The sequence below is a fragment of the Zootoca vivipara genome, chromosome 10, assembly GCF_963506605.1.
Source record: "Zootoca vivipara chromosome 10, rZooViv1.1, whole genome shotgun sequence".
Lineage (NCBI taxonomy): Eukaryota > Metazoa > Chordata > Lepidosauria > Squamata > Lacertidae > Zootoca > Zootoca vivipara.
Genome location: NC_083285.1, coordinates 24309352 through 24334202, shown reverse-complemented (window position 1 = coordinate 24334202; position 24851 = coordinate 24309352). Strand labels below are relative to the sequence as shown.

Here is a 24851-nt window from a genome sequence, read left to right as displayed (position 1 = left end):
AGCTGGAATACAAGTAGTGACTAAGGGAACCTTCACCATGCCCCCCCCAAAAAAAATTTTTTAGCAATTGTGCAAGCAATACCAGGAGAAAAGAAATGTTCAGTTACTGTCCTGTGATTTGATGCAAGGCAGGTCCCAGCAATGCCAACTAAGGGCATGAGTGGGTGAGGGAAACTGATCAGCACTCATGCCAAAATTGTCTAATACCCCTCCTGTCATATGCATGTTTATTTCTGGAAGGGCCGTAGCTCACTGGTAGAGCATCTGCTCTGCATGCAGATGGTCCCAGGTTCAATCTCAGGGAATATCTGAAACCCTGGAGAGCCACTGCTACCGGTAGACACAGAGCTGGATGAATCAATGGTCTGACTCAGTATAATGCAGCTTTCTATGCACCTATGAGCGTGGTTCCTGGGCCATACAGCTGGTATGGTGCAGGATTAAGGGTCCTGGACAAATGGTGGAGCGGGGGGGGGGGGGGAATAGTTTAGAAGAGGAGGTAAATTCAAAAGGCGTTTTCTTTTGTAATAATAGAAAAGAAGGCCCATGGAATATTTTTAGGTGCCTGGCTTTTTCTTGCTTAGTTTAGTTTTTTAATGGCTTACGGGCAAGTGACAAGCTGCGAACAAAACAACAGCCCAAGACCACTGCTCCATCTGCATGCATTCAGGCGATGTGTTAGGCATTCACCCTCCAGAGCTGCCAAACAAGTCTCCACCTGGGAGAGGATGCTTTTTTGTTGACATCTCAGGTTGCCCGCTCGCTGCCATTGGTGGGTGGTTCCCCCCCTCCCTGGAAGGGAGGGGTCCGCCTGCAAGCAGAGGCTGGGGATGCTGCCCCCTGTCACATGATGGAAATTTCCACTCTTTCCGAAAGAGAGGAAAGGGAAGAAAGGAGGGAGAGGGAGAGGGTCTCTGCCCACACTTTCTTTGCGCGTCTTCTGAACAACAACATCCGCATGTCCCAAGTGCCTCTTCCTAAAAGAATTCGCCAGCATTCAAGGTGAGTAACTCACTGGAGATTTTACTCTCTTTCTCGATGAAATACTAAGCGGCTTTAAAGTCCCCCATGAGCTGCTCTATTTTTCTTCCCAAGGAATTACAGACCAGACGGCACAGCCAGATAATAGAAGTTACCGATCTACAGGTATCTTTCTGTGTCCCCCGCAGGGAGGTTGCTGGGCGGCTACAGCTTGGAAACTAGTGTCTCTCTCTCGGAATCCCGGGTTGCCTTTTCCCATTTCAAACCATCCCGCGTAGTTGGCGGGGTGGCCGCAGCTGCGCGCGTGTGTGGACTGCCAACCACGTCTGATCGAGGCTCTCGCGATCGGAAAAGGTGGGGGGGGGGGTTTGAGAAGAAGGGGCTTCCAACTGACAGGAGAGCCCTTGTGGGTGCCTATGTTTCTCACGCACGTCGCTCCGCGCCATGAGAGGAGAGTTCAGACGTGATCGGTTCCGTGTCAACCGCGAGCGCGAGCGGAGAGAGGAGGGAGAGTCGCGGAAAGTCGGTGCGGCAAGAAAATGGGGTGGTGCTGGAGAGATGGGGTGCCAGAGACCCATCTTAGTGGGTGGAGGCAGAATGGATATTGATGATCCAAAGTATATGAGGAAGCGTAAGGTAAAGTTGAGTCTCGGCCAGACGCTGCAATGCGATTTAACTAAATAGTTGGGGTACAGGAAGGCGAGGATTGCTGCAAGCCTGGCTTGCACGATGACATCCCCCCCCCCAAAAAAGCTCCGATTGTCCTTTATTCAATAAGAAAGGCGCTCAAAAGCAACAGCAGTTTACTGTGACAACCAAGTGCAGCCGCAGCTTCCTGGATAGATATGCGTTTCCCTCGTCTCCCTCCCTGGTCGCGACTCCCGCGAAGCTTGGCTCCCCCTCCCGCCTTCCCTCGGCTGCACGAAGCCCCCGACGGCGGAGAGGAGGAGCCTCGCACGGGGAGGTCTCTTGCGCACGCGCTCCTCTCCTAGCAAGCCGGGAGCCCCCTGCGCCTCGCCGCCCGCTTCCTTTGTCTCCGCCCGGGAGACGCTCGCCGCTCGGAGGCCGAGCTCCGGGGAAGCCGCTTTGCGGTCGCTCGCGGCCTCCGCTTGGTCGAGGGGGAGAGGGGAGCGCCGCTTTGCTCCCTCCAAACGACCCGAGGCTAGCTGTGTTGCGCGAGGAGGCTTCTCCCTAGGGGGCGCTGCAGAGCAACAGGCGCCGTTTGTTAAAACGCGCGCACACGTGGACAGAGTGCCTCGACTCGGGTTGGATGTGCTGCCTATCATCTCCCTCTTTGCCTTCAGGCCCCGAGGGGGACAGGCGTCAGGCTTCCTGGAGGGATCTGGCTGGCCATTGGGATAACAGAATTCTGGAGGAGATGGGCCTCTGATGTTCTGACGTGTGGCTTCGTAAGCTGGTAGCCCCAGCTTTCATTTGAGTGGAAGGAAGGAATATTGCTGGCAAACTAGCTAAGCTTTCCTGGGTAAGAATTGCCCAGCCAGCAGAGCAGCCTGTGTGTCTTTTCCCTGGGCACCTGAAGGAGAGGAAGGAGTGGAATTGGTGATCATGTGAAAGGTCCTATTATCCCCCACCAGCGATTTGAAGAAGGGACTTGAGCTTGTCTAGAAAGCAGGTGTGTTTGGGCATTTCCACATATACCCCAGTTTGTGGCTCTGGTTTTGCATGAGTTCTGTCATAAACTTGTTCTGCAAGTTATAAGCACCAATGTGAGGTGGCCTTGTTAGATAGGGCCAGTGGAAATGGCAACAAAAATAGCACTGCTCCTGCGAAACTGAAACAAAATGTTGCATTGCTCCTGCAAAAGCGGAAACAAAATGTTGCATTGCTCCCACAAAACAAATAAATGTTGCTCCTTTAAAATGTTCTAGCCTTGTGTTTTTTTCCCCAGAACACCCCATTTCACCACCACTCAACAGACTTTCAATATTCCCTGGCTACTGTACTTTGCATGATCAGTTCTTGCTGGGCTGTTTTGAGGGGGTCAGGAAGTCGTCTCCCATTTCAACCCCCCCCCCTTTGTTTTTTTACTTTTGCAAATTAATTGATGTACTGTGAGTCCCGTGGCGGGGGGAGCAGCTACTTTGCACCTGCCATTCCCAGAGCAAATAGTTACGGAGTAAGAGAAGCTAGTCATGAGGAAGACAGCTACTGCAATCCTACGCATGTCCTAATGATGCTGTACCACTGCTATTAAAACAGCCTTGCAAATAAGTCTTCAAAATTACTAGCCCATATGACTACACATCTGCCTTGAAGGCCTTCAAAAATCCATCCCAAAATACTCAAATGCTCTTCCAGTTTACTGCTACTTATTGTATTATTCCATCCTGCCTGAAGGGAATTCTTCCTTATTTGCAGTACTAAATTAAATGTTAAGTAAATGCCTAAATAGGGGCGGACAAATATGTCTATTAGTTTCTCTTAGTTTCTTATTTTTCCATTCTTAAATTCAGTTTTCCACATTTCCAAGCAATATGCCTTAAAAAAAAAAGAATTCTCACAAAAAATCATCAATTTTTTGTACAATTTTCTCCTAATATATTTTTGTATGCAGTTTCAGCTAATACACATTTTTGCAATCAGTTTTCCCCAATATAATGCATTTTTATGCAATTGTCATGAATATATGACTTTTTATTCACACTTGCCCCCAATATATGCATTGGTTGGAGAATAAATAATTTGGAGAAGGGCTAAATTCAAAGGATAGCTGTGTTCACATGCAACTTAGGTAGTTTCTTGTTAAAAGTGCAAATAAAATGGAACGTCTCCCCTGTCCCTGTGCATATATAAGGGCATTTTTCTGCTTTGGAGTAAACATTTACAGAAAAAGGAAACCATTTAGAAAATATAAAAGAAAAGCAAAACATTACCAGAAACTTCATAAGATATAACAAAAACTAATTGGTATAAAACTGTCCCTCAAAGATCAGTTTCTGCACCACTCTGAGATTTGCGCCCTAGGCAATGGCCCAGTTGGCCTAATGATAGCACGGGCCCTGGTGATCTATAAAATGTGGGAATGATAGCGATCTTTCAAACAGTCCTCTATGTTTCTTCCAAAAGGTCCTCTGTTTCTTAGAAGCAGCATGACAGCTATGTGATGTGGAGGTTGCTATGGTGAATCCACAGCCTTTATTTAATACTGTACCAAAGTAAACAGCCACACCATCGCAGCCATCTCTGTTAGTGCTGTTATTCAGTAAGGCTGTCCGTACCGTCACTGGTTGCCTCCCTCCCACCCCTTGTTTTGATCTGGAAGTTGTCTTCTGGGGAGGTCCAAGCAAAAGAAGAAGAAGAAAGCAGTAGTTGAAAACAGAATCAACACTTTTTAAAACAGCCATTATTTTTATAGGTGTTTTAGATATACTTCAGCTTAAAAGATGCAACTTTGCCCACTACTGCAGGGTGACCTTTGTTGTTTACAAGGAGGCTTGCTCAATATCTCATGCCCCTTCGGATAAAGTGGGCTAGGAATAGAGTTTGATCTGGTTATATACATTTTTTTAAAGCTGGATCCACGCTTTCTGTTGCTCCCCCAATATACTGAAAATTCACCTGACATAAGTGGTAGTGCTCAACTTATTGGGGGTTGATGGGGAGGAAGAGAATGTAGAGAGAAGATGTAATTAAATTCACAAGTCTCACTTCCTCCTCCAGTGTTGGCCAACTCACAAGCCCTCCCCTCCCCCCAAATAGTGCCTAAGCAGGCCACTATGAGGGGAGGCAGGTTGCCTCTCCCCTATAATGTGTGGTGGATGAACACTTCCCTCCCCTGTGAGAGAAAATTCCCAGATATTCTGCCCATTAATCAGCAGGAGGAGCTGAACGATGGGGGTGGAGGCGCTGCTTCAGGTATACCTGAACGGTCAAGGCTATTTAGGGCTTTAAAGGTCAGCACCAACACTTTGAATTATGCTTGGAAACGTACTGGGAACCAATGCAGGTCTTTCAGGACTGGTGTTCTATGGTCTCGGCAGCCACTCCCAGTCACCAGTCAAGCTGCCACAATGGCCTTTTCACTTCTGGGCAAAGGAAACATGGGCCTTGCCTTCCCCACAAGAGTAATCATAGGGAGGGACATAAAAACCTATGAATAGCACTGCATGGTCAGGCCAATGGCCTGCTATATCCCAGAATTCTTTCCCACCATGGCTAACCATGTGCCTATGGGAAACCTGAAAGCAGAAGTTGAGTGCATCAGCACTCTCCCCATCTGCGATTTTCACCAGCTGGTTGGAAGAAGAAGAAGAATTGCAGTCGTTTTAATGGATACATACTTGTTAATCCATAATACTGCTATACAGTGGTACCTAGGGTTGTGGACCCAATCCATTCCTCGGTGCCGTTCACACCCCAAAAAGTCCACAACCCAAGCAGCGATAGAGCGAAAGCGCGATAGACTGCTTCTGCGCATGCGCGCACGGCAAAACCCAGAAGTGTTTACTTCCGGGTCCGCCGTGTTCGTATCCTGAAAGAACGCAACTCGCTGCGGATGCAACCCGAGGTATGACTGTAAATTTGGATATATTGGGCATGTTTTGTACAAATGTCTCCTGTGCAATGATTCTGCATTCATGACAAACTTAGAGTCCAGAGCTATATAGAAACTTGAATCTTAAGTGCTCTCTAAGCTCCATTTGTTTCAAAGGTTCTGGCACAGTGAGCCACTTTGAGAAGTCGGCTGTGTGCTATTATGCATTACTGATACAGTTAATGTGTACTTTCAATGACTATTTAGGCTCTAGAGAACCGTCATAGATTAAATTACATTTTCAGAAAGAGAGCTCTTTATTAGAAATTTATTTTATTCATTTTGGATATGTGAGGGATGGGACATTTTTAGCCAATCCAATGATATTTCTGAGGATTTGTTTTTCTTTTCTGTGAACAAGAGTAAGAGCTACATATGTTATGGAAGTCATAACAAAGTATTCTTTTCTATATTACCAATAAACATTGTATATACAAATTGGCTGACATGGGAATAGGCTATGGAGTTATATCTAAATCTGCTTTGTTCTGGGAAATCCGAACGGATGGAACATGTTGTTTGTTCCAACTGACTATATGGGAAGCTGTTGAAGACTGCTGAGCAAGCCATTTTTTTCTCAGCAGTCGGTAATGATGAGCGGAAAAGAAGTGGGGGATAAGAGGGAGAGAGATATTCAGGGAACTCCGGTTTCCCTGATGAAGTCACTTATGCAGTCATTGTATGGTGGAACTGGGTCATATGAAGTTTCCCAGTACACAGTGAGTGCAGTTTTTGGAAAGTCACAGAAAACTAACATAGTGTCGCACCTCATATCACTCCTAAGACAGGCAGCAAGGCATGTCTCTGGTACTCCTATACAGTCAGAAACATGCAGAAATCCAGATTCTATAACCTAGTCTAATTTACCTAGGTAAATTACCAGTATTCTAGGTAATATTTACCGGTATTCTAGGTAATATTCACCAGTATTCTAGGTAAATCTACCAGTATTCTAGGTAATATTCACTCAACCACGCTCACTGCTTCACAGGCACCTGACATGAAGCTATCACATATCAACCAGGGTTCTTTTAAGGGTTGTTTTTTATCACTAAGGAATCATGCCACATTTATACAGGCACAAGTAAAAGAAATTTTTGTATTATGATAGGATTTTTTGGGGAAAAAACAACTTCTAAAAATAGTAATATGTATTCTTAAAAATTGCAGTGCCTATTTTGTTTTCCATTTTCTTAGTGAAATTTAAGGTTTTCTCACACTTTTTTTTTTAAGCTTAGCAAGCAAACCCCACCACATGTCACTGTTTGGTACATATCTTCAAAAAGCATTGTCTAGAATAAATGGTTGACATACACCCACTAATGATTAGCTTTGTTGATTCATAAAATAAATGCATACTCTGTCCTGGGAATTTCATTGTGAAACAGATGGAAAAAGAGAGAAGAATATTGAGTCCAACTCAGGGAACCCCAGAATATGACCAAATATAGTACTACACAGGGACTCAATCACACATTTGTTCAACTGTGCACATGTCTATTCAGAAGTAAGTCCCATTGAATTTAATGGGACTTACTCTCAAGCAAGCGTACATATAGGTCTTCGGTCCAAATTGTGCTTTATCATGTAACTGCAAGCACATTCTTAATAAGATGCTGATTTTATATAATAGACGAGTATGAACATAATTTGCATTGCATTACAATACAATACAATACTATATAATACAATACAGTACATAAATGAGTCGGACCATGCTATGATTTGTTCATATTTGTTAGCAAATATGAGTTTAATGGGATAATATTTTAATAAATGCATTTTAGACACAATGGCACTTGCCTTCAATAGATCATTTAATAAAGCATTTAGAAAAGTTACCATGCAAATTAGCTGATACCCTCTGGTGGCTAAAGAGTGTACATTGCTAGTCCTGGGGGTATTTAATCCACAAGAAAAGCAACTCAGCACCTCCTGCCTATCCTTTCAGTTTTAGCAATCTGTTCTGATGCAAAACAGGAATGAGAATGACCACTCCCCACATCAAATGGGGGGGGGTGCCTTTTGCGTGGTCACACACAGCCCCGCGGATCCCAGTGCGACTCCTGGTAGTTCGGGCTGGCCTCATCCTCCCCAGGCTGGATACCTGGAGATCTCTGCCTACCTCAGCCAGTCATCCAATCCTACCTGGTGAGGCATTGCCAGGTAAGGGGAGGGACCGTCCTGCCCACACAACAGAAGGTGAATCTTACCTGCGAAGCGACAGGCGGCTCCAGCACAACTGCCAACCTGCCCATCAACAGAAGGGTACACTGAGTCTGCTACCAAAATATAACCATCTGCAAATGTCAGAGAACAGATTTTGAAGCAGGCCCATTCATATGTAGCCATGAGAACTGGATATATCCCAGACCATGAAATGTAACTCAGGGACGGCTCTAGGTAGAGTCCCGGTGGCATGGGGTGCCAGGACGCCGGGGTGTTGCGAAGCCGCGCGGAAGCCATGCTGCACGCTGCGAGGGCGGGGGCGCTGGAGCGATCTCCGTGCCTCTGCGCCAGGGCGCCCGACCTGCTCGAGACTGCCCTGATGTAACTGTTCCAGCCTAAAGAGTCTAACCTCCACATTAACATACCAAATGCCACTCACAACATACATTCCTTTTTCCGTATTGTGGCAACGATGTGGAAGAGCTACCTGATCCAGAAACTCTTCCTTGCTCTTGTCACTTTCTTGCTTTCCCATCTCAACTCCTGCCACTTGGGATGAGAAACACATGCCATGTGTGATATTCCTACCACATTTCAAATTAGACACATGCAGCCCATCAACAGTCTCTATATAGAGAAATCTTTCCCTTTCCTCACAAGCCCATGGCTCCTCTGTCACAAGCATTTTAGATATACAGTAATTTAAAGTAGGAATCCTAGGGAATAATACAATCACCTGAAAAATAAAATAAAATAATGAGTGGAAAGTGTATCCAACACACTAGTTTTAATGTGAAACGTAACTCGCCATGGATTACTTCTTGCTATTGATAAAAAACATCTGTGAAGACTTCTTTTGATAGGCATGCTAAACACACACACACACACACACACACACACACACACACGTGTATCATCATATTTAAATAGTGCCTCTGAGAAAGGATTCAGGAACAAATATGTACCAAAGCACTGGGCAGCTGTACTTGTGGAGTTCAAGCTAAGCAAACATCTGTTGCAAAGTCTCATAATGGGCTTGTTTTCTTAGATATTTTTCCCCAAGGGGGTCATGGACACAACCTTGCAAATTGTGTTTTTGAGATTTACGAAATTGCTAATCAGCATTAGCACAAAATTACACCATTGTGTCATAAACACAGTGCAAGGACTTTCTGGTATGGGAAAATGCACTTGCTACCGAAAGATCCTTGCTCATTTTCCTACTTATTTTTTTGCATAGGTCGTTTGAGTAGGGCACCCATTTCATGATGATCCATTGCTACATCATTACTACAAAAAAAATACAATTAAAAGACGTTGGGCCTTTTTTAATTATAATTTTTCTTTGAAAAAACAAGCAAACATTGTCCTGTCAAAATATGGGAAACTTGCTTAACAATAGTTGCAAGGGAATATATAAAAAATAATAATAAATTGTCCAGTGGCACCTTAGAGACCAACTAAGTTTGTTCTTGGTATAAGCTTTTGTGTGCATGCACACTTCTTCAGATAACTTAGTTGCAAGGGTGCATTTTCATGGACGTTTCTCCCACATGATCATTGCAAACATTATTGTGCCTTGGGTGGTAGCACACCTGCATCTTACCTGTCCGGCTCCATCCTCTTCCCCCACCCTACAAATGTTTGCCCAAGCTGTGGTGGTGGGTGGAGGGGAAGTAAATATCGTGTGGCAGAAATAATGGATGGAGTGGAGAGGGGCATGAGCAGGGTAGTAGGAGAGACAGGATTAGATCCCTCCTCCTCTTTCTTTCTTTCTTTCTTTCTTTCTTTCTTTCTTTCTTCCATCCCCACTTTCTCTGTAAAAAATAATAATGGGCTGTTGTACAAGTTCCTATATGCCTGGCACATTCTGCTAAGCGTAACCAGTAGAATTGTTTTAGCCAAAAGGTTTTCTTAGTCGATTGAAGTCAAACGTCATTTAGAAGAGTGCAACCTTGCCAAATTCAGGCTTCTCTCTAATCTGCCGTGTATTGCATCACACAAGGAGGGTGTTGCTTCACAGAGCTTACATCACTTTTGAACTGGTCGCTTTCTCCCCTCTCTGCTGACAACCAAAAGCAAAGCCTCTGGTCCTTTATCGTTTATACACCTCTGGGCTGACCTCGGCCAAAAAGGTTGTCCCCAGGGTTTTCTCTCTGCGGTTCTCTTCACCCAGCTTATTGTCGGGAGGGTGCCGTTTGTCTTCTGCATAGTATTGATCAGGCCATAGTATTGAATAATGTCAGTAAAAAAAGAATTTAGCTATTTTTCTTCTGGAAGTTTAATAATTTGAACAATTTTTGTGGTTACTTGGATTTGGGGACTTTTTAGCTTTTTTCCTTTAAGCTTTCTTTCAGCTGGCATTTTACTTTCAGATATGCTTACTGTCCTTTTAAGTTTAGATACAGATTTTGAATATGCATCGGATCATAATGCAATGTCATTCTGTTTGCCAGAGGACAAAATAGCATGGCAAAGGTAACATAATTTTGTGTTGCTCTAACTGGAGTTCCTTGTATCTCAGCAGTCAGTCCTCTGAAATGTTAGCCTGACTAGCTTTCTCTGACCTAATGCCAGATTAGGGGATCACTCTCACACAGCGACTGGAGTGATCACACAGAAAGCAATATGCAGTTTGCCCGTCTCTGGTAGGAAACTATATCAAATAGCATGGTGTTTTTTCCTTATTCTTTTCTTTAAAAATGATACTGCAGATTTTAAATAACAGGCTTTGCTATAAAAATACAATTAAAAGACGTTGGGCCTTTTTTAATTATAATTTTTCTTTGAAAAAACAAGCAAACATTGTCCTGTCAAAATATGGGAAACTTGCTTAACAATAGTTGCAAGGGAATATATAAAAAATAATAATAAATTGTCCAGTGGCACCTTAGAGACCAACTAAGTTTGTTCTTGGTATAAGCTTTTGTGTGCATGCACACTTCTTCAGATAACTTAGTTGCAAGGGTGCATTTTCATGGACGTTTCTCCCACATGATCATTGCAAACATTATTGTGCCTTGGGTGGTAGCACACCTGCATCTTACCTGTCCGGCTCCATCCTCTTCCCCCACCCTACAAATGTTTGCCCAAGCTGTGGTGGTGGGTGGAGGGGAAGTAAATATCGTGTGGCAGAAATAATGGATGGAGTGGAGAGGGGCATGAGCAGGGTAGTAGGAGAGACAGGATTAGATCCCTCCTCCTCTTTCTTTCTTTCTTTCTTTCTTTCTTTCTTTCTTTCTTTCTTTCTTTCTTCCATCCCCACTTTCTCTGTAAAAAATAATAATGGGCTGTTGTACAAGTTCCTATATGCCTGGCACATTCTGCTAAGCGTAACCAGTAGAATTGTTTTAGCCAAAAGGTTTTCTTAGTCGATTGAAGTCAAACGTCATTTAGAAGAGTGCAACCTTGCCAAATTCAGGCTTCTCTCTAATCTGCCGTGTATTGCATCACACAAGGAGGGTGTTGCTTCACAGAGCTTACATCACTTTTGAACTGGTCGCTTTCTCCCCTCTCTGCTGACAACCAAAAGCAAAGCCTCTGGTCCTTTATCGTTTATACACCTCTGGGCTGACCTCGGCCAAAAAGGTTGTCCCCAGGGTTTTCTCTCTGCGGTTCTCTTCACCCAGCTTATTGTCGGGAGGGTGCCGTTTGTCTTCTGCATAGTATTGATCAGGCCTTGCCGAGTACGGCCTGGAGGAACATGGGTTCAAGTCACTGATGGCCAGCCATGAACTCTTGGGATGAGTCACAGACTTGTTATCAGCAACTGATCTCTTGGCAACGGGCTGGACCTTTTTCCTGGCTCGATCTCATTAGTCAGCACGGGAATTAAGCATTAACTTTTTCCCGAGCGGGACTTCATCTTCGTTCAAAATGCCAGGTCGTATGCTCAAGAATCAAGCTGCTGTGTTTCGCATGTAGGGGGGGGGGGCCTGGGATTGGGAGGTGGGGTGGAGGGGCGGGTGCCGTGAAGTAATAGCTCAAACACTTTGTGCTCTAGAAGTAGTTTCTCCCCATCCCACAAATGAACCATCTGCTTGAGGAGTTGAGGAGTGGTAAGAGTTGTGCCGATTGTAGGTTCGGGGGTGGAGGTAACACTCAGGACAAGTTGCCCTCGGTGGGCCCCTCACTGCCATCACAACTGCCAAAGGGAAAGGCAACTCGGGAAATGCTCCCCCTTTGCCTTGTCACTTGCCCTCTGCTTGTCACTTCTGAATAAAGACAGGCATTTTATGCATGCTTTTACACAGCATGGTAGCTGTCCCACCTTTGGGCACTGTTCACTATGTGATATCAAAAATGCCCCTTTCACTGATGGCATGCCAGTTTTAGAATATCTTTCCCTTTAAAATAGGGACTTGGTGCCTAGTCTTTTTCTCACTTCAGTGCCTAGTGAAAACCTATCTGCTGGCAGAGGAATTTGCCGAGGATATCAGTTTTAATTCGTTATTGCTAGAGCCCACTCTGCATCTGGAAGATTTTGGTTTTAATTAGATTAGTCTTATCTGCTTTTGTAATTAAGTGGGTTTCTTACGGTGATTGTTTAATTTGAACGAGTTGTAATCATATTGAGCTTGTTTACAATGAAGGGCAGGTTAGAGATATTCTAAATAAATGTATAAATATGAGAACAAATCTACAGAAAAGGTCGGCGTACTGGATAGAATGAGATGATAGAATCAGAAACCAACATTATTCTAAACTTATATGAGGAATAATGACTGACACCAGTTTTTTTAAGTGAGGGAAAGCCACAAAATGAAGCAGGTTTGTTGAGTGTAAAAAATATTGTTTCGCTAGTGGTGCACTTAGGTAATTTTAGACACTGGGCTTAACAATGTTATAGGAGGTGCTTTTTTAAAAGATGGTAATGTGTGTTATTTCAATGTGGAGAGTGAGCCTTGGTATTTGCGGGGGTGCACCTGCTCATTCTGCTGAGTTGGGTTCTACATATCCACCCCAATGTTCTGTCCTGGTGGCATTACTAAATACATCCTTGAACTTTTTTTTGTATGTGTACTTTGTGAAGTTTGTGTTTCATTAAAATCATAGGTAAACTTGTGAAAATGATGGGGTGAAAACTTGGTTTCTTTCTGTTGTGCCGCATTCCAAAGGAGGTTGGTTAGCTTGCTTTGTCATCTTCAAATCATTGTAAGGCTAATTGACAGCAATTTTGGCATCTCTCTGTTTTTAATTTTTCCAGTCTTTAGTTCCACATTTCCACATCAGTTCATGAATTGCTATTTTTCTAAAGTCCTCATAAAAATTCATCACCAGTGTTTTAGTGTTAATATCTTCTAATACTCAAATTTGCAGCTTAGTGTATTGCATTTTTTATGCTGTCTTCACTATATATACATTTTTGGGCACGTTTTACCCTAGCAAATGCATTTCTTGGCTGGAGAAATGCATTTCAAAATTAGGGGAATTGTCACTTTTGAAGAAGAGCTGTCTTTCTGTTTGCCTTCAAATGAGAACCCAGCTGAATTTACTCAGGCTAATGTACCTGGCAAAAACCATAATTTGTCAAACGCTACATGTTGACCAAACTGCACTTCCCTTCTCCTTCTGTGAATACTTACATGGCTTCTGCAGAGGCCTTTCCCTTCTTTCAAGGCAGGCATTTCCCCCGTGGACACTTTTTCACAGCTGCAGAAGTGTTGTGTCTTCGCTGCTGGTACACAGAAGGAGCTTGTCTAAGGTAGATATATACCCTTGAGGGAATAGAGTTTCAAGACTAGAGCGAGATGTGTGAGCAGCTTTAATGCAGACCCGCCTAATCCATATTTTACTCTTTGGAATCAAATGCACATTCGGGGTGTAGGGGCAGAATTAGATGTTACAGTCCTCCTGGGAGTGGACCACGAGGGATGGAGGGGCACAAACGTTTGAATGTTTACCCCTATAAAAATCACAACGTTCCCAGTGGAAATCCAGCATATAACAGAGAACAGTTTTAGACTATTCTCCTGCTGGTTTTCATACTGTGCAGTATGAAATTAAGACAATAACTGTGGGTGTGCTTGGATCAATAAAATGATCTAGTTCAGCATTCTATTTTCTGAGTATCAGTATCCACAGGGAGGTTTATGTGTAAGGCATAAGAACAATATCAATACCAGATGCCAATGCCCAACTTCTGGAAATCAGATATACTGCCACTGATCATGGGAGTTCACAATTCATATTTTTCCAAGATTGGCATATCATCCTTATAGTAGTATTTATTTCCAGTGACATGTTAATTAGTGGCTTCCTGCAGCAAGGAATGTCGTCATTAATTCTGCATTGTGTGAAAAAGTACCTCATTCTGTTGCTTTTGCTTCTCAACCTCTTAGAAAACCTCAGCAGAGCATCTTTGTATTTGAGGCAAGGAGCAAGCTAAAAACTAGAGTAGCTGTTGACCTCTTGTAGTCTTGCTTTAGTCTACAGCAATTGTAATATCCAGGGGGGAAAAACACTTTATAATTCTTGTGCCGCTTCTTTGGAAGTACAGATGAGTAAAATAGGCAGTCTACAGTTGCAAAAGTCTATGTCAGACCTACTACAGATGTGCATTTTGTACAACTTCCAAGTCCAAAAAGCAAATAGCTCCAGTAACAGTGATGTTTGACCTGAACGTGCACCAGGATTTTTTTTTATCTTTTTCCTCGTTTTTTTTTTAAAAGAGCTGACGCAAGTATGACAAATGGAGGTGTTGGGTTATCTTCATTGATGATTGGTTTATCTGATACACTCCCATTTGCTTTTAAATCGTTGTCTAGCTCTAGAAGGTCTTAAATGAGAAAACTCTGAAAGACAGGTGCCATTTTTAAATTAATAAGTTATATCTTGGTGTGGAAACAAGAGAAAGAAAGAAAGAAAGAAAGAAAGAAAGAAAGAAAGAAAGAAAGAAAGAAAGAAAGAAAGAAAGAAAGGTATTTTTGCAATATTCATTATTCTTTTAAGTAAGGGGATATAAAAATGAATATGAAATTAACAATTCACATTTAAATACAAAAGGGTTAAAAATATTCAGTAGCAGATTTTATATGGTTATTTTTACTGCCAAATATTCTTCAACAGTTGGAATTGACTTTGCATGTGTGTGTGTGTGTGTGTAGAAATTCCATACAATCTTTGATTCTAAATTCTGAGATAATTTAGCTATCATTGGCTAGATTCAATTTATGTAGCCAATTATTACATTCATAATTGACAAAAGAAAAGGGGAGGTTTTAATTTTGCTTATCTTATCATGGAGGTCACGGAGCTTTTCATCTTCAAAAATGTTAATGATTTATTTCCCAGAAGGGAGTGCCTTTGTGTCTCTCGTTGAAATCTTGTCTGCAGTGTGATTGGCAAATTAATGCAAGTAATAGCGAGTTAAATTCCCATCAATCTAGAAACTGAAAATGATTAGGTCCAATTTATTTGCTTCTCTGTTTCCTTGTGTTTTCTTCATGGAGCCCAAGACAGTATACAGGAGTTTCCTGGGTGGTCTCCCATTCAGTTGCTGATCAGACCAGAACCAGCTTACAGGTAGTTTCGACAAAATTGCTGTCTCCAGGCGATACTCCCAAACCAATGGAATTTAGTTCCATGGAAGTCCATACTTTACCTGTAAAAACATGCAAGATTTACAACCTGCAAACATGGATGTTATCAAATCTGTGCCTTGATAATTAGGTATGCTCTTCGGGAAGTGGGGCCCACATTGTACAGTATTTAAAGGAATGTAATATTTCTGCGGATGTGGTTTCCACTAGGGCTGGCCCACCCATAAGGCAAGGTGAGGCATCTGACTCAGGTGGCAGGATCCATAGGGGCAGCAGATTTAGCCTGCAAGGAATGCATCACCTACTGTTGCCGCTGCTGCTGCCGCCGCTGCTACTGCTGCCACCATGGTAGCATTGGAGGCCGGGTCTGCTATCTCCTCTGCAGCCCCTCCCCCTCATCCCACCTGTACAGCGTCCTCTTGGCAAACAGGAGGCCCTGCTGGTGTCCTCCCAACCTTGCTCCTAATGTAGATCTTTATTCCCCACTTGCTCTTCACATACCCCTTTTTCCCTGGTGGGGAGAACACCATTTTGCGGTTTTGCCTGGATACTACAGACAGCTTGCAGAACCCATGGCCAGGGGCAGATTTTGGTAATCTTTGGTAATATGGCACCCTGAGTGAGGCTAAAATTTCATGCCCCCCCCCAATGCTTCTTCTCAGTTATGGATTTTTCAACTTTGCGCCCCATTGGCTTGGCTTGGCTTCCTGTGTAGGGGAACGTCAAAGCTCCAGAGCAGAGGAAACAAAGTAGAGTCCTTTTTAATGAGTTTTATTCAATCCTAATAGTGAGAGACAAAAGAATGCAACAAGCTTTAACAACGGTGTTGCTCCAAACTGGGCTCCTCCTCCCTCCTTTCTAGCAACAGCACCTTCCCTTACGGTGGCCACTTGTGATCAAATGTCTTTGAGTCCTTTGTTCCTGTACTCTTAACAAACACCATGTTCTGAGAGATCTCTCTATGAGCTGTGACTTTCCTCAAACCCCTCAAAGCTCTGCTGTAAATCAAGGCTGTCTCCCTCTTCTCCTGCAACATCTCCTCCTCCATCTCCTCCTCCATCTCGCCCTCTTCAGTCCGATCCCTGATAGGGAACTGCTTGAATCCAATGCTGCCATGGCTCCAGATAACTCCTAGATTGTGCAGTTCCAGGATATGCCTACATAATCCTTCCACCTCCTTTGAAACCAGATGGGGTATACACCTAGGAAGCTCCTATAACTAAATGGTCTTTCAACGTATCATTGCTTTGTGTTGAGGCCTCCATACCGGACGAAATATACAGCTTGCATTGATGGTACATGAACGTAAAAAAATGCTATACTCCAGGCATGTCCAACAGGTCGATCACAATCTACTGGTCGATCATGGGGTGCTTCTGGCTGATCCTGGTTGATCGTGGGATCCTTAGCTATTGGCAACCCCCCAAAAACCCTCCCTAAAAACAGTTCAACAGCTGTAGCCAACCCTCCCTAAAGAAAACTCAAAAACTCTGGTCAATCCTCCCTAAAAACAGCTCAACAACAACTCTGGTGAAAGCTCCCCTTCCGCCCAATGACAATGGGTAGATCACTGCCAGATTATTATTATTTTATAGTGGGAGTAGATAGCTCTCTTGGGAGTTGGACGTACCTGCTATACTCCATTTCAACAGCTTCAGGGTTTGCACGCACCAGCAAGGATTGTGGAGTTGTTAAGGTTTACTCAGGCTCTCCCTGAATCTGTTTACACAGCTAGAGCATCCCAGGCAATTGTACAGCCCTTCCTATTCATGCTCCTATTGACCCACCATCTTGGGTCAATCTCAGGTCACCATGTGCCTGCTATGAGTTTTGAACTCTGTCTGATGGCCTCAGTTACACTGTCAGGGTCACCTCTCCTGTGATGGACAGAGGACAGGCAAGTGACCATGTTCCTAAGAGGCATTTTACTTCCTTTGAACTCAGTTTAGTTTGATCCTGTAAGCAAATCCAAGACAGAAGCAATTGAAGTGTTTCTCAGGTTGGAATCACACACTATAGGAAACAAGTCCTCCATTTCATTGTTGGACTAAAACAATATTGGCCTGAATCCAGCTTTTAATTTTATTCAGCTAGTTGCAGGGACAACTGGTGACCACATATGGGATGCACAACTTGCGTCCACATTGCAGAATGCGCTCAGAAAATTCAGTATGCCCCAGATGAGCATTGGGATATGGGTACACATCCAAGTATGCACTGATTTGCAAGTAAATCGGATGTGCACAACAAAGACTGTGCAAGGATCTGCCTTGCTAGATTGTAGCGATCATTTTTTTCCTAATGCATTTTGTAAACCAGGGCTCAGCTAAATTGGAAAAACAAAAACAAAACATTATAAATGCATTATAACATTGTGACACCAGGTGGTGCAGTAGAGCTGAAATTGAAACTTCATGAAATGACCCATTGTGAACTTTAAAACGGTTTTTTTTGGGGGGTGTTTTAGAGTGTTTTTATAGCTATGTAGATGCAGTCCCAAAGCTATAGCAAAAAATAGTTAAATAAATACTAATTGTCTATTATATATTACCCTAAATCTTTCTCTTGAATAATGTCAGTAAAAAAAGAATTTAGCTATTTTTCTTCTGGAAGTTTAATAATTTGAACAATTTTTGTGGTTACTTGGATTTGGGGACTTTTTAGCTTTTTTCCTTTAAGCTTTCTTTCAGCTGGCATTTTACTTTCAGATATGCTTACTGTCCTTTTAAGTTTAGATACAGATTTTGAATATGCATCGGATCATAATGCAATGTCATTCTGTTTGCCAGAGGACAAAATAGCATGGCAAAGGTAACATAATTTTGTGTTGCTCTAACTGGAGTTCCTTGTATCTCAGCAGTCAGTCCTCTGAAATGTTAGCCTGACTAGCTTTCTCTGACCTAATGCCAGATTAGGGGATCACTCTCACACAGCGACTGGAGTGATCACACAGAAAGCCATATGCAGTTTGCCCGTCTCTGGTAGGAAACTATATCAAATAGCATGGTGTTTTTTCCTTATTATTTTCTTTAAAAATGATACTGCAGATTTTAAATAACAGGCTTTGCTATCTGCTTTTCAATCTGAAGTCTTCTTTAACTTCTAGCCACTGGATGGATACTGGAAAATATGCTAATGTTCTTTGTACGTCAACTCTTCAGTGTTTTCATGCTATAAATAAATATATGACAGGACATTTGTTGGGAACGGTATGTTTACACTCAACAAAATGGTGACAGTTTTCTCGTTGTCGAGTGACTAATATTCCATGTTGAAAAAATATGAAATTCTTATTAAACGTGGGGCTAAAGAAATTACAACTGCTTGTGCTGCTGAGATTTCTCATAATAACATTCAGTTATGCAACATTTTGAATGCCATTTTGAATACTAAAATATATATGGGGCTCTCAAGTTTATGGGACTTCATTTCTGGAACACTATATCCAATTAATGTGTTATACTGGCAGATATAGAGTTGAAGTGTTGATAGTTTCTTGGCGAACAACTATGTGATTCTGTTTCTTTGCCTGTGGTTATTCTCAGCAATAACCATGATTGTAAGTAATTGAATATTTCTTAAGCCATTGAAAAATGTGCCATTCAATAGGAATTAGAGTTTAGCATGTTCAGTATCTGTGCATTTGGATCAGGAATGTAAACTGCTATCAGTGTCAATTAATTACAAATGCTAATCAAAATGACCATGTCTGTAATAGATAGATAAAGATATAGGTATTTAAAAAGAAACAGATGCAAATAATAATGAGCGCTCACACCTCCCTTTGTGGGTGCCCTTTGCAGGACCACGCACAGCACCCCTGAGCCATGTGGGACTTACCAGCTGGGTGGGCTGGCCCACCTCCCTGTCGCCTTAGTCGTTCAGGGTTCCCACCAAGCCCCAGTTAAACCTATCAGAGGCTCGTTCGGTGGTGGGACCAGCCGAGCAGACCTGAATGGGCAGGCTTCCCATTGGTCCACTTGAGACTCCCCTATCCTATTAACCCCGAGAAGCCCCAGTTCCCCGGCTGGGGGTTGGGAGAGATACACGACCATTGCCTCAGCCAAGGTCTTCCTACATCTGAAAGGTTTAATAAAGTTGTGGCCAACTTAAAATTCCATAACATGTTGTCACGAGTTACAGGGAGGTAGCCGTGTTGGTCTGATGTAGTCAAAACAAAATTTAAAAAATCCTTCCAGTAGCACCTTAGAGACCAACTAGGTTTGTCATAGGTATGAGCTTTTGTGTGCATGCACACTTCTTCAGATGTTGTTACGAGTTATTATTCCTTCTGGTGGTCTCTCGGGGTCAGGGGGTCTCCGCCTGGGCACGCAATATATTATTTCATCAAATAGATGGTGGGTAGTTTTGTGCAGACACCTTGAGTTGATGGATTTGTGGGTGATTTGGATATAACAATTTTATTGAAATTGTGGTGTTGGTAAAATGGGGAGGAAGAGAATCAGGTGTGCCACCTTGAGCTCATCTGGGGAAAGGTAGGAATGTAAATGATGACAATGCCCTTCAGTCAAGTGCTGCAATCCTATTTAATGCAGGGCTTCACATGAATTCTGAAATACACATGGAGCTGCTGCTGCGCATGTGGATTCCCCATTCACATCAGTGAAAGGAGCTGACCCGTGTAGGCATAAATAATGTTTGATCATGCCTGACTACGTCAGTCTCTACATCAGGGCAGCTATACTGCATCTCTTTCAGATGGATTTTTGCAGTCCACCTGTACCCACCCATGCATTACACTTAATATCATACATTTGTATGGCTCTTTCAGGTGTTTAAACTGCTTCACATGTGCGACCTACCTGTAAGCCTTATAACAACTCATTAGGGCACATCACTATTTCTGATATTGTGGATGGGGACATGAAGATGTGTCAGTCTTGAGTGAATCCAATCCCCCTACCTCACATCTGGAAGCCAGAAATGGGAAAACATTAAGTTCTTACCATGGTATTTTATTCAATATTCACAGAGAGAGACGGATGATGCCGACTCTCAGATAATGGCATTGCTCTGAGCAGGGCCAGCCCTAAGGCAAGGCTGGGTGGCGCAATGCGCTAGGGGCCAACGCGCCAGACAGCCACACTGGGAAACGGGGGGGGGGGCACTGGAAGGATCTTTGCGCCACGGTGCCAGATATGCTTAAGACGGCCCTGGCTCCGAATAAAGTCCCACCCCTCTGTCTCCCCTATGCTATGTCACCCCTGCACCGGCTAAGCTGTGCTTTCTGCCTCTGAGCTTTCTGTTCTACTACTCTCAATGCTCATCTGGTCCTGGGAGGTGGGTCAGGAATGCTTTCCAAAGACACTGAGTCTGTCAGCTCTCTCTCTCCCCTGGTGCTTCTTCTTCTTCCTGCTGCTCTCCCAATATTTCCCAGCTTCTTCCCTCTGCAGCCTCTGAACTATGACATTCTACAAACCACTGTTCTAAATCTATACTGCCCTCCTCTTATCGGGAATGTTCAGGAAGAGGGAGGGCGGCCCTCACCATTCCTCCTCAGTCCAGTCCCTGACAGGATGAGAGCAAGAGTGATTCAATAAAGTCACTTAGAGAGTTTGTGGCAGAGACAAGATTCAAACAGCATGGTTTCCAAGCCACTAAACTACAGTAACTCTCTGCCAGAGATGAGTGGCCAGGAGCCCCAGACATGAAGAGAAAGTGCAAGGCAATGGGTCAGTCAAAGAGGAGATTCACCTTGGAAGGTTCCCAAACCCTCCAATCTGTGACCCAGTTCACAGATAATGCTCCACCAACCCGTGGATTAGTGTAAACAAGCAAATGCACAGCTTCCCAGAGAGAAGATTATACTCACATTGTTCCTCATCCAGTCCTGGTCCTACTGTAAGTGAAGCCTCAATGTTCACTCTGAGCCCAGACTCCATGGTTTATCTTGCTACAAGTTATGGCAAAGGTTTGTTCTGTGGTTGGTCTAGGGAAGATCAAACCACAAACCTGGGTTTGAATGTAACACTAAGCCAAACCATGGTTTAGCTCACAGCAGTGCAGCAGCAGTAGAATTGGGAGAGGAGCAAAGTGGCCTTGATCGTCTCTCCAAGAGCCCACATTTTCTCATTGCTTCTAAGTCATGGTTAGTATTACCTGTGAACTGGGTTCTATTTATCTGAAGAATACAGCAAATTGTAGGCCAGAGAGGTGATGGATTGGGAGTTAGAGTAGATTGACCTGACTGAAAAATAGATAGCAACTACTCAAAGAGAAAAGAAATGGGAAATTAGAGAGTAGCTGGAGATGTCCTGAGCAGGAAAGGCACCTACTGTTTCTGTAAACAAAAGTATAACACAACTAGTCATAGAACTGGGGGAACTGGAACTGTGGGTGGAGCAGCAATAATAAAGTTCATTTGGGGATTCAGAGTTTGTGGTGTCTTGACTGACCACAACGATTAATGATATTTGGGCCCAGTGGGCCACTCCAGACATCCTTTCCACCAGAGTACCAGAGTGTCCCTACGGATAGCAACAATTTGGTAACATTGCAGAAGCATCACAAAAGAACTAACAAAGCAGAATAATGTGTGGACGGTGCAGTATAAATTCACAACCAGCACATTAGTGGCATGTTGCAGAATACAATCACAAAAAAGGCACCAGTCTGAGGAGGCCCAAAGTCCATATGAGGATAAAAGGAAGGGTTTTGGACACCTGAGAGACTTTCACCCTGAAGTCTCATTGGCACTTAGGCTCAACTAAATGGGAGAATGGAGGAAATAAATAAATGTGGGTGAATCAGTCATGTCTGTAGACCTTTTTGCCTTTGTAGATTGCACTAGTCCCCTTTGACCTTGCAGTTTATCCTCACTGAGTTCAATCTTTGGATATTTCACTTGCCTCAGCTGTGGTGTTGCACAACTCTTTGTCACTGGGCATTCTTCATCTCAGAGAGGATGTTATCTAACTGACCAAATACCAGAAGATAGATATTGTCCCAAATACAGTAACCTACACACACATACACACACACACACACACACAGAGAGAGAGAGAGAGAGAGAGAGAGAGAGAGAGAGAGAGAGAGAGAGAGAGGAGAGTGCTTTTTATGGGGCACTATTTCAATATGAGTAGGAAAATGAGAGTACCCCTCTCAATGCTTTTTAGAAACAAAGCAGTGTGTGTGTGTGTGTGTGTGTGTGTGTGTGTGTGTGTGTGTGTGTGTGTGTGTATCCCAAATGATAAATAGAATCACCTCCAATGGCTGTTTAACACTGACTCTACTTAATTCCATTATTTCTAGAGAGTGACAGAGTCTCATCAATAGAGTTGTTCAATCCTCCAATCAGAATCCTTAGTCCACCATATAAAATGGAATCCTTTTATAAGTGCAGCACTGCATGTGAAATCTCAACAGTCACCTAGTGGATTGTACAATGTATTGCCTATACTATGGGTAGATTTTTTTTTTGTCTTTTTAGGCAGATGGCGAGGTGGTTTTAAAATAATAATAATAATTTGAGTGCATTCAATAGTTATTTTGAGCTACATTTTAAAATATCTACTTGTGGTGACTTGTGTTATTTGTCATTCATATTATTTCCTTTTTTGGCTCACATGAGTTCTTATTTTTTGTGAGCTTCCTTGACCCAGTTTTTAGAGGAAAGGCTGGCTGCAAATAAATAAATGTAAAATAATAATAATAATAATAATAATAATAATAATAATAATAATGCTGAAGAATGTACCTTGATCATTAGATATCATTCTTCCCTACATCGTTTTGAAAATAAACTCTGGATAGAATTTTAATTTACTCAGAATTTTCCCAGAGGGGAAATGTAGTTTTTTAAAAAACGAAATGAACATAAAACCGAGTGATGCTCCCACACATTTTACCTAATTTGAGGAAATTTTTAATGAAGGCTTTGGTTTTCTGTTTATAGAACAGAGTGTTCTGAGAGTCAACATATTGCGAAGGCGGAACCTTTAAAGCAGAAGGTACAGTTCTGTTGACACTGAAGACGCCTCGGGGTTTTGTGTGTGTGTACTTGAAATCGCTGACAGCTCAAATGGATCGCATGGAACTGCGAAAAGTCAACACAGACCTTGATGAGGAGAGCAACAGCGGCGACAGCACAGAAGACACCTATACCGACATGGGAGACCCAGAAAAGGCCACTATTAGCAGGTACAATTCATTGCCAGAATGAGAAGATAAAAAAAAGGCAAGCCCACCCACTCGGTCGTTACTTGAGGAACACACATTTCTAAGTGGGTCACACATCACAAAATTTAAAGATAATGTACACTGTTCTGCTTAGTATAGTTGCATTTAATGAGTTAAGCAAGGCATCCGTCTATGTTTTTGTAGGAATTCTACATGTCTAGAAAGGCTTGCCTAAATAAAACTGCTTCTAGCAGGTGCCAGAAAGAGTACAGCGAAGGCACCCGCCTGGTGTCAATTGGCGGGGAGTTCCAAAGTTGCAGGCACGGCCCTAATAAAAGAATGATTTCATACAAGGGGGAAATGAGTATTATGTGACACTTGTAGCAGTTCCAGTTCTGCATTGCAGTTATTGTAACATCATTGAGATTTCTAAATATGATTGAAAGATGCTTTGCGGAGAAGCTTTCTCAAAAAGTGGGGTATACGTTTATTAAATAAAGCAATACCGTTGTAAAACCGAAGCCTGAATTTTAAAGTGCAAAGACATTTATTTCTTCTTTCCTTGCTTATCTGTTTGTTTTGTTTTGTTTTGTTTTTAGTCACTTTGTTGGCGATGATGCCGAAAGTCAGAAGTTCCTTACCAATGGCTTTCTGGGCAAAAAGAAATTGGAAAATTATACAGATGAATATGTAAGTCCCTTAGTGACAGTTGAGTTGCAGCGGTGTCCTCACAGGTGCACAACATAACTAATGCCACATTTTCCTTGTCCAGAATCCAGGAGATATTTCATTTGGAATGTCATCATTTAACCTGAGCAATGCCATCATGGGCAGTGGAATCTTGGGGTTGTCCTATGCCATGGCCAACACTGGAATCATACTTTTTGTGTAGGTATCCACAATGTGGTTTTTTGGGGGGTGGGGAATGGGAGAGTCTTAGTTGGAGCTATGATATCCTGAAATAAGAAATTATTCTTATTTTTGTGTATAATGGGTTGGGTCTAGACTTAGTCATGTTCAGAGCAGACCTACTTTTGTTGCAATAATGCAAGAACGTTGGGGAAGCATTGCAGACCAACAAATACATTCACCACTACTGCACTATTTGTGGGTCAGGGACGCGGGTGGCGCTGTGGTCCAAACCACTGAGCCTTTTGGGCTTGTCAATCAGAAGGTCAGCGGTTCGAATCCGCACGATGGGGTGAGCTCCCGTTGCTCTGTCCCAGCTCCTGCCAACCTAGCAGTTTGAAAGCACACCAGTGCAAGTAGATAAATAGGTACCACTGTGGTGGGAAGGTAAACGGCGTTTCCGTGCGCTCTGGTTTCCATCACGGTGTTCCGTTGTGCCAAAAGCGGTTTAGTCATGCTGGCCACATGATCCGGAAAGCTGTCTGTGGACAAACGCCGGCTCCCTTGGCCTGAAAGCGAGATGAGTGCCGCAATCCCATAGTCGCCTTTGACTGGAC

The 24851-nt window shown here is 43.1% G+C and overlaps 1 protein-coding gene across 5 annotated transcripts in view; it reads left to right on the top strand.

Moving 5' to 3' along the window:
• Positions 1–885: 885 nt before the first annotated feature.
• The window catches only part of SLC38A4 (solute carrier family 38 member 4), a 40771-nt gene continuing 16805 nt past the window's right edge, over positions 886–24851 (top strand). Inside the window, exons 1-4 of one of the 5 annotated variants that reach the window (XM_035128293.2) lie at positions 886–1002; positions 23162–23406; positions 23985–24075; positions 24158–24273. In XM_035128293.2, coding sequence (XP_034984184.2) covers positions 23288–23406; positions 23985–24075; positions 24158–24273 — 326 coding nt within the window. In that variant the 5' untranslated portion in view covers positions 886–1002; positions 23162–23287. Of the gene's footprint in view, positions 1003–9981; positions 10354–11723; positions 11764–14436; positions 14626–15984; positions 18228–23161; positions 23407–23984; positions 24076–24157; positions 24274–24851 lie in introns of those variants that run through there. The other 4 variants (XM_060279627.1, XM_035128292.2, XM_060279626.1 and 1 more) reach the window with 4 other exon arrangements.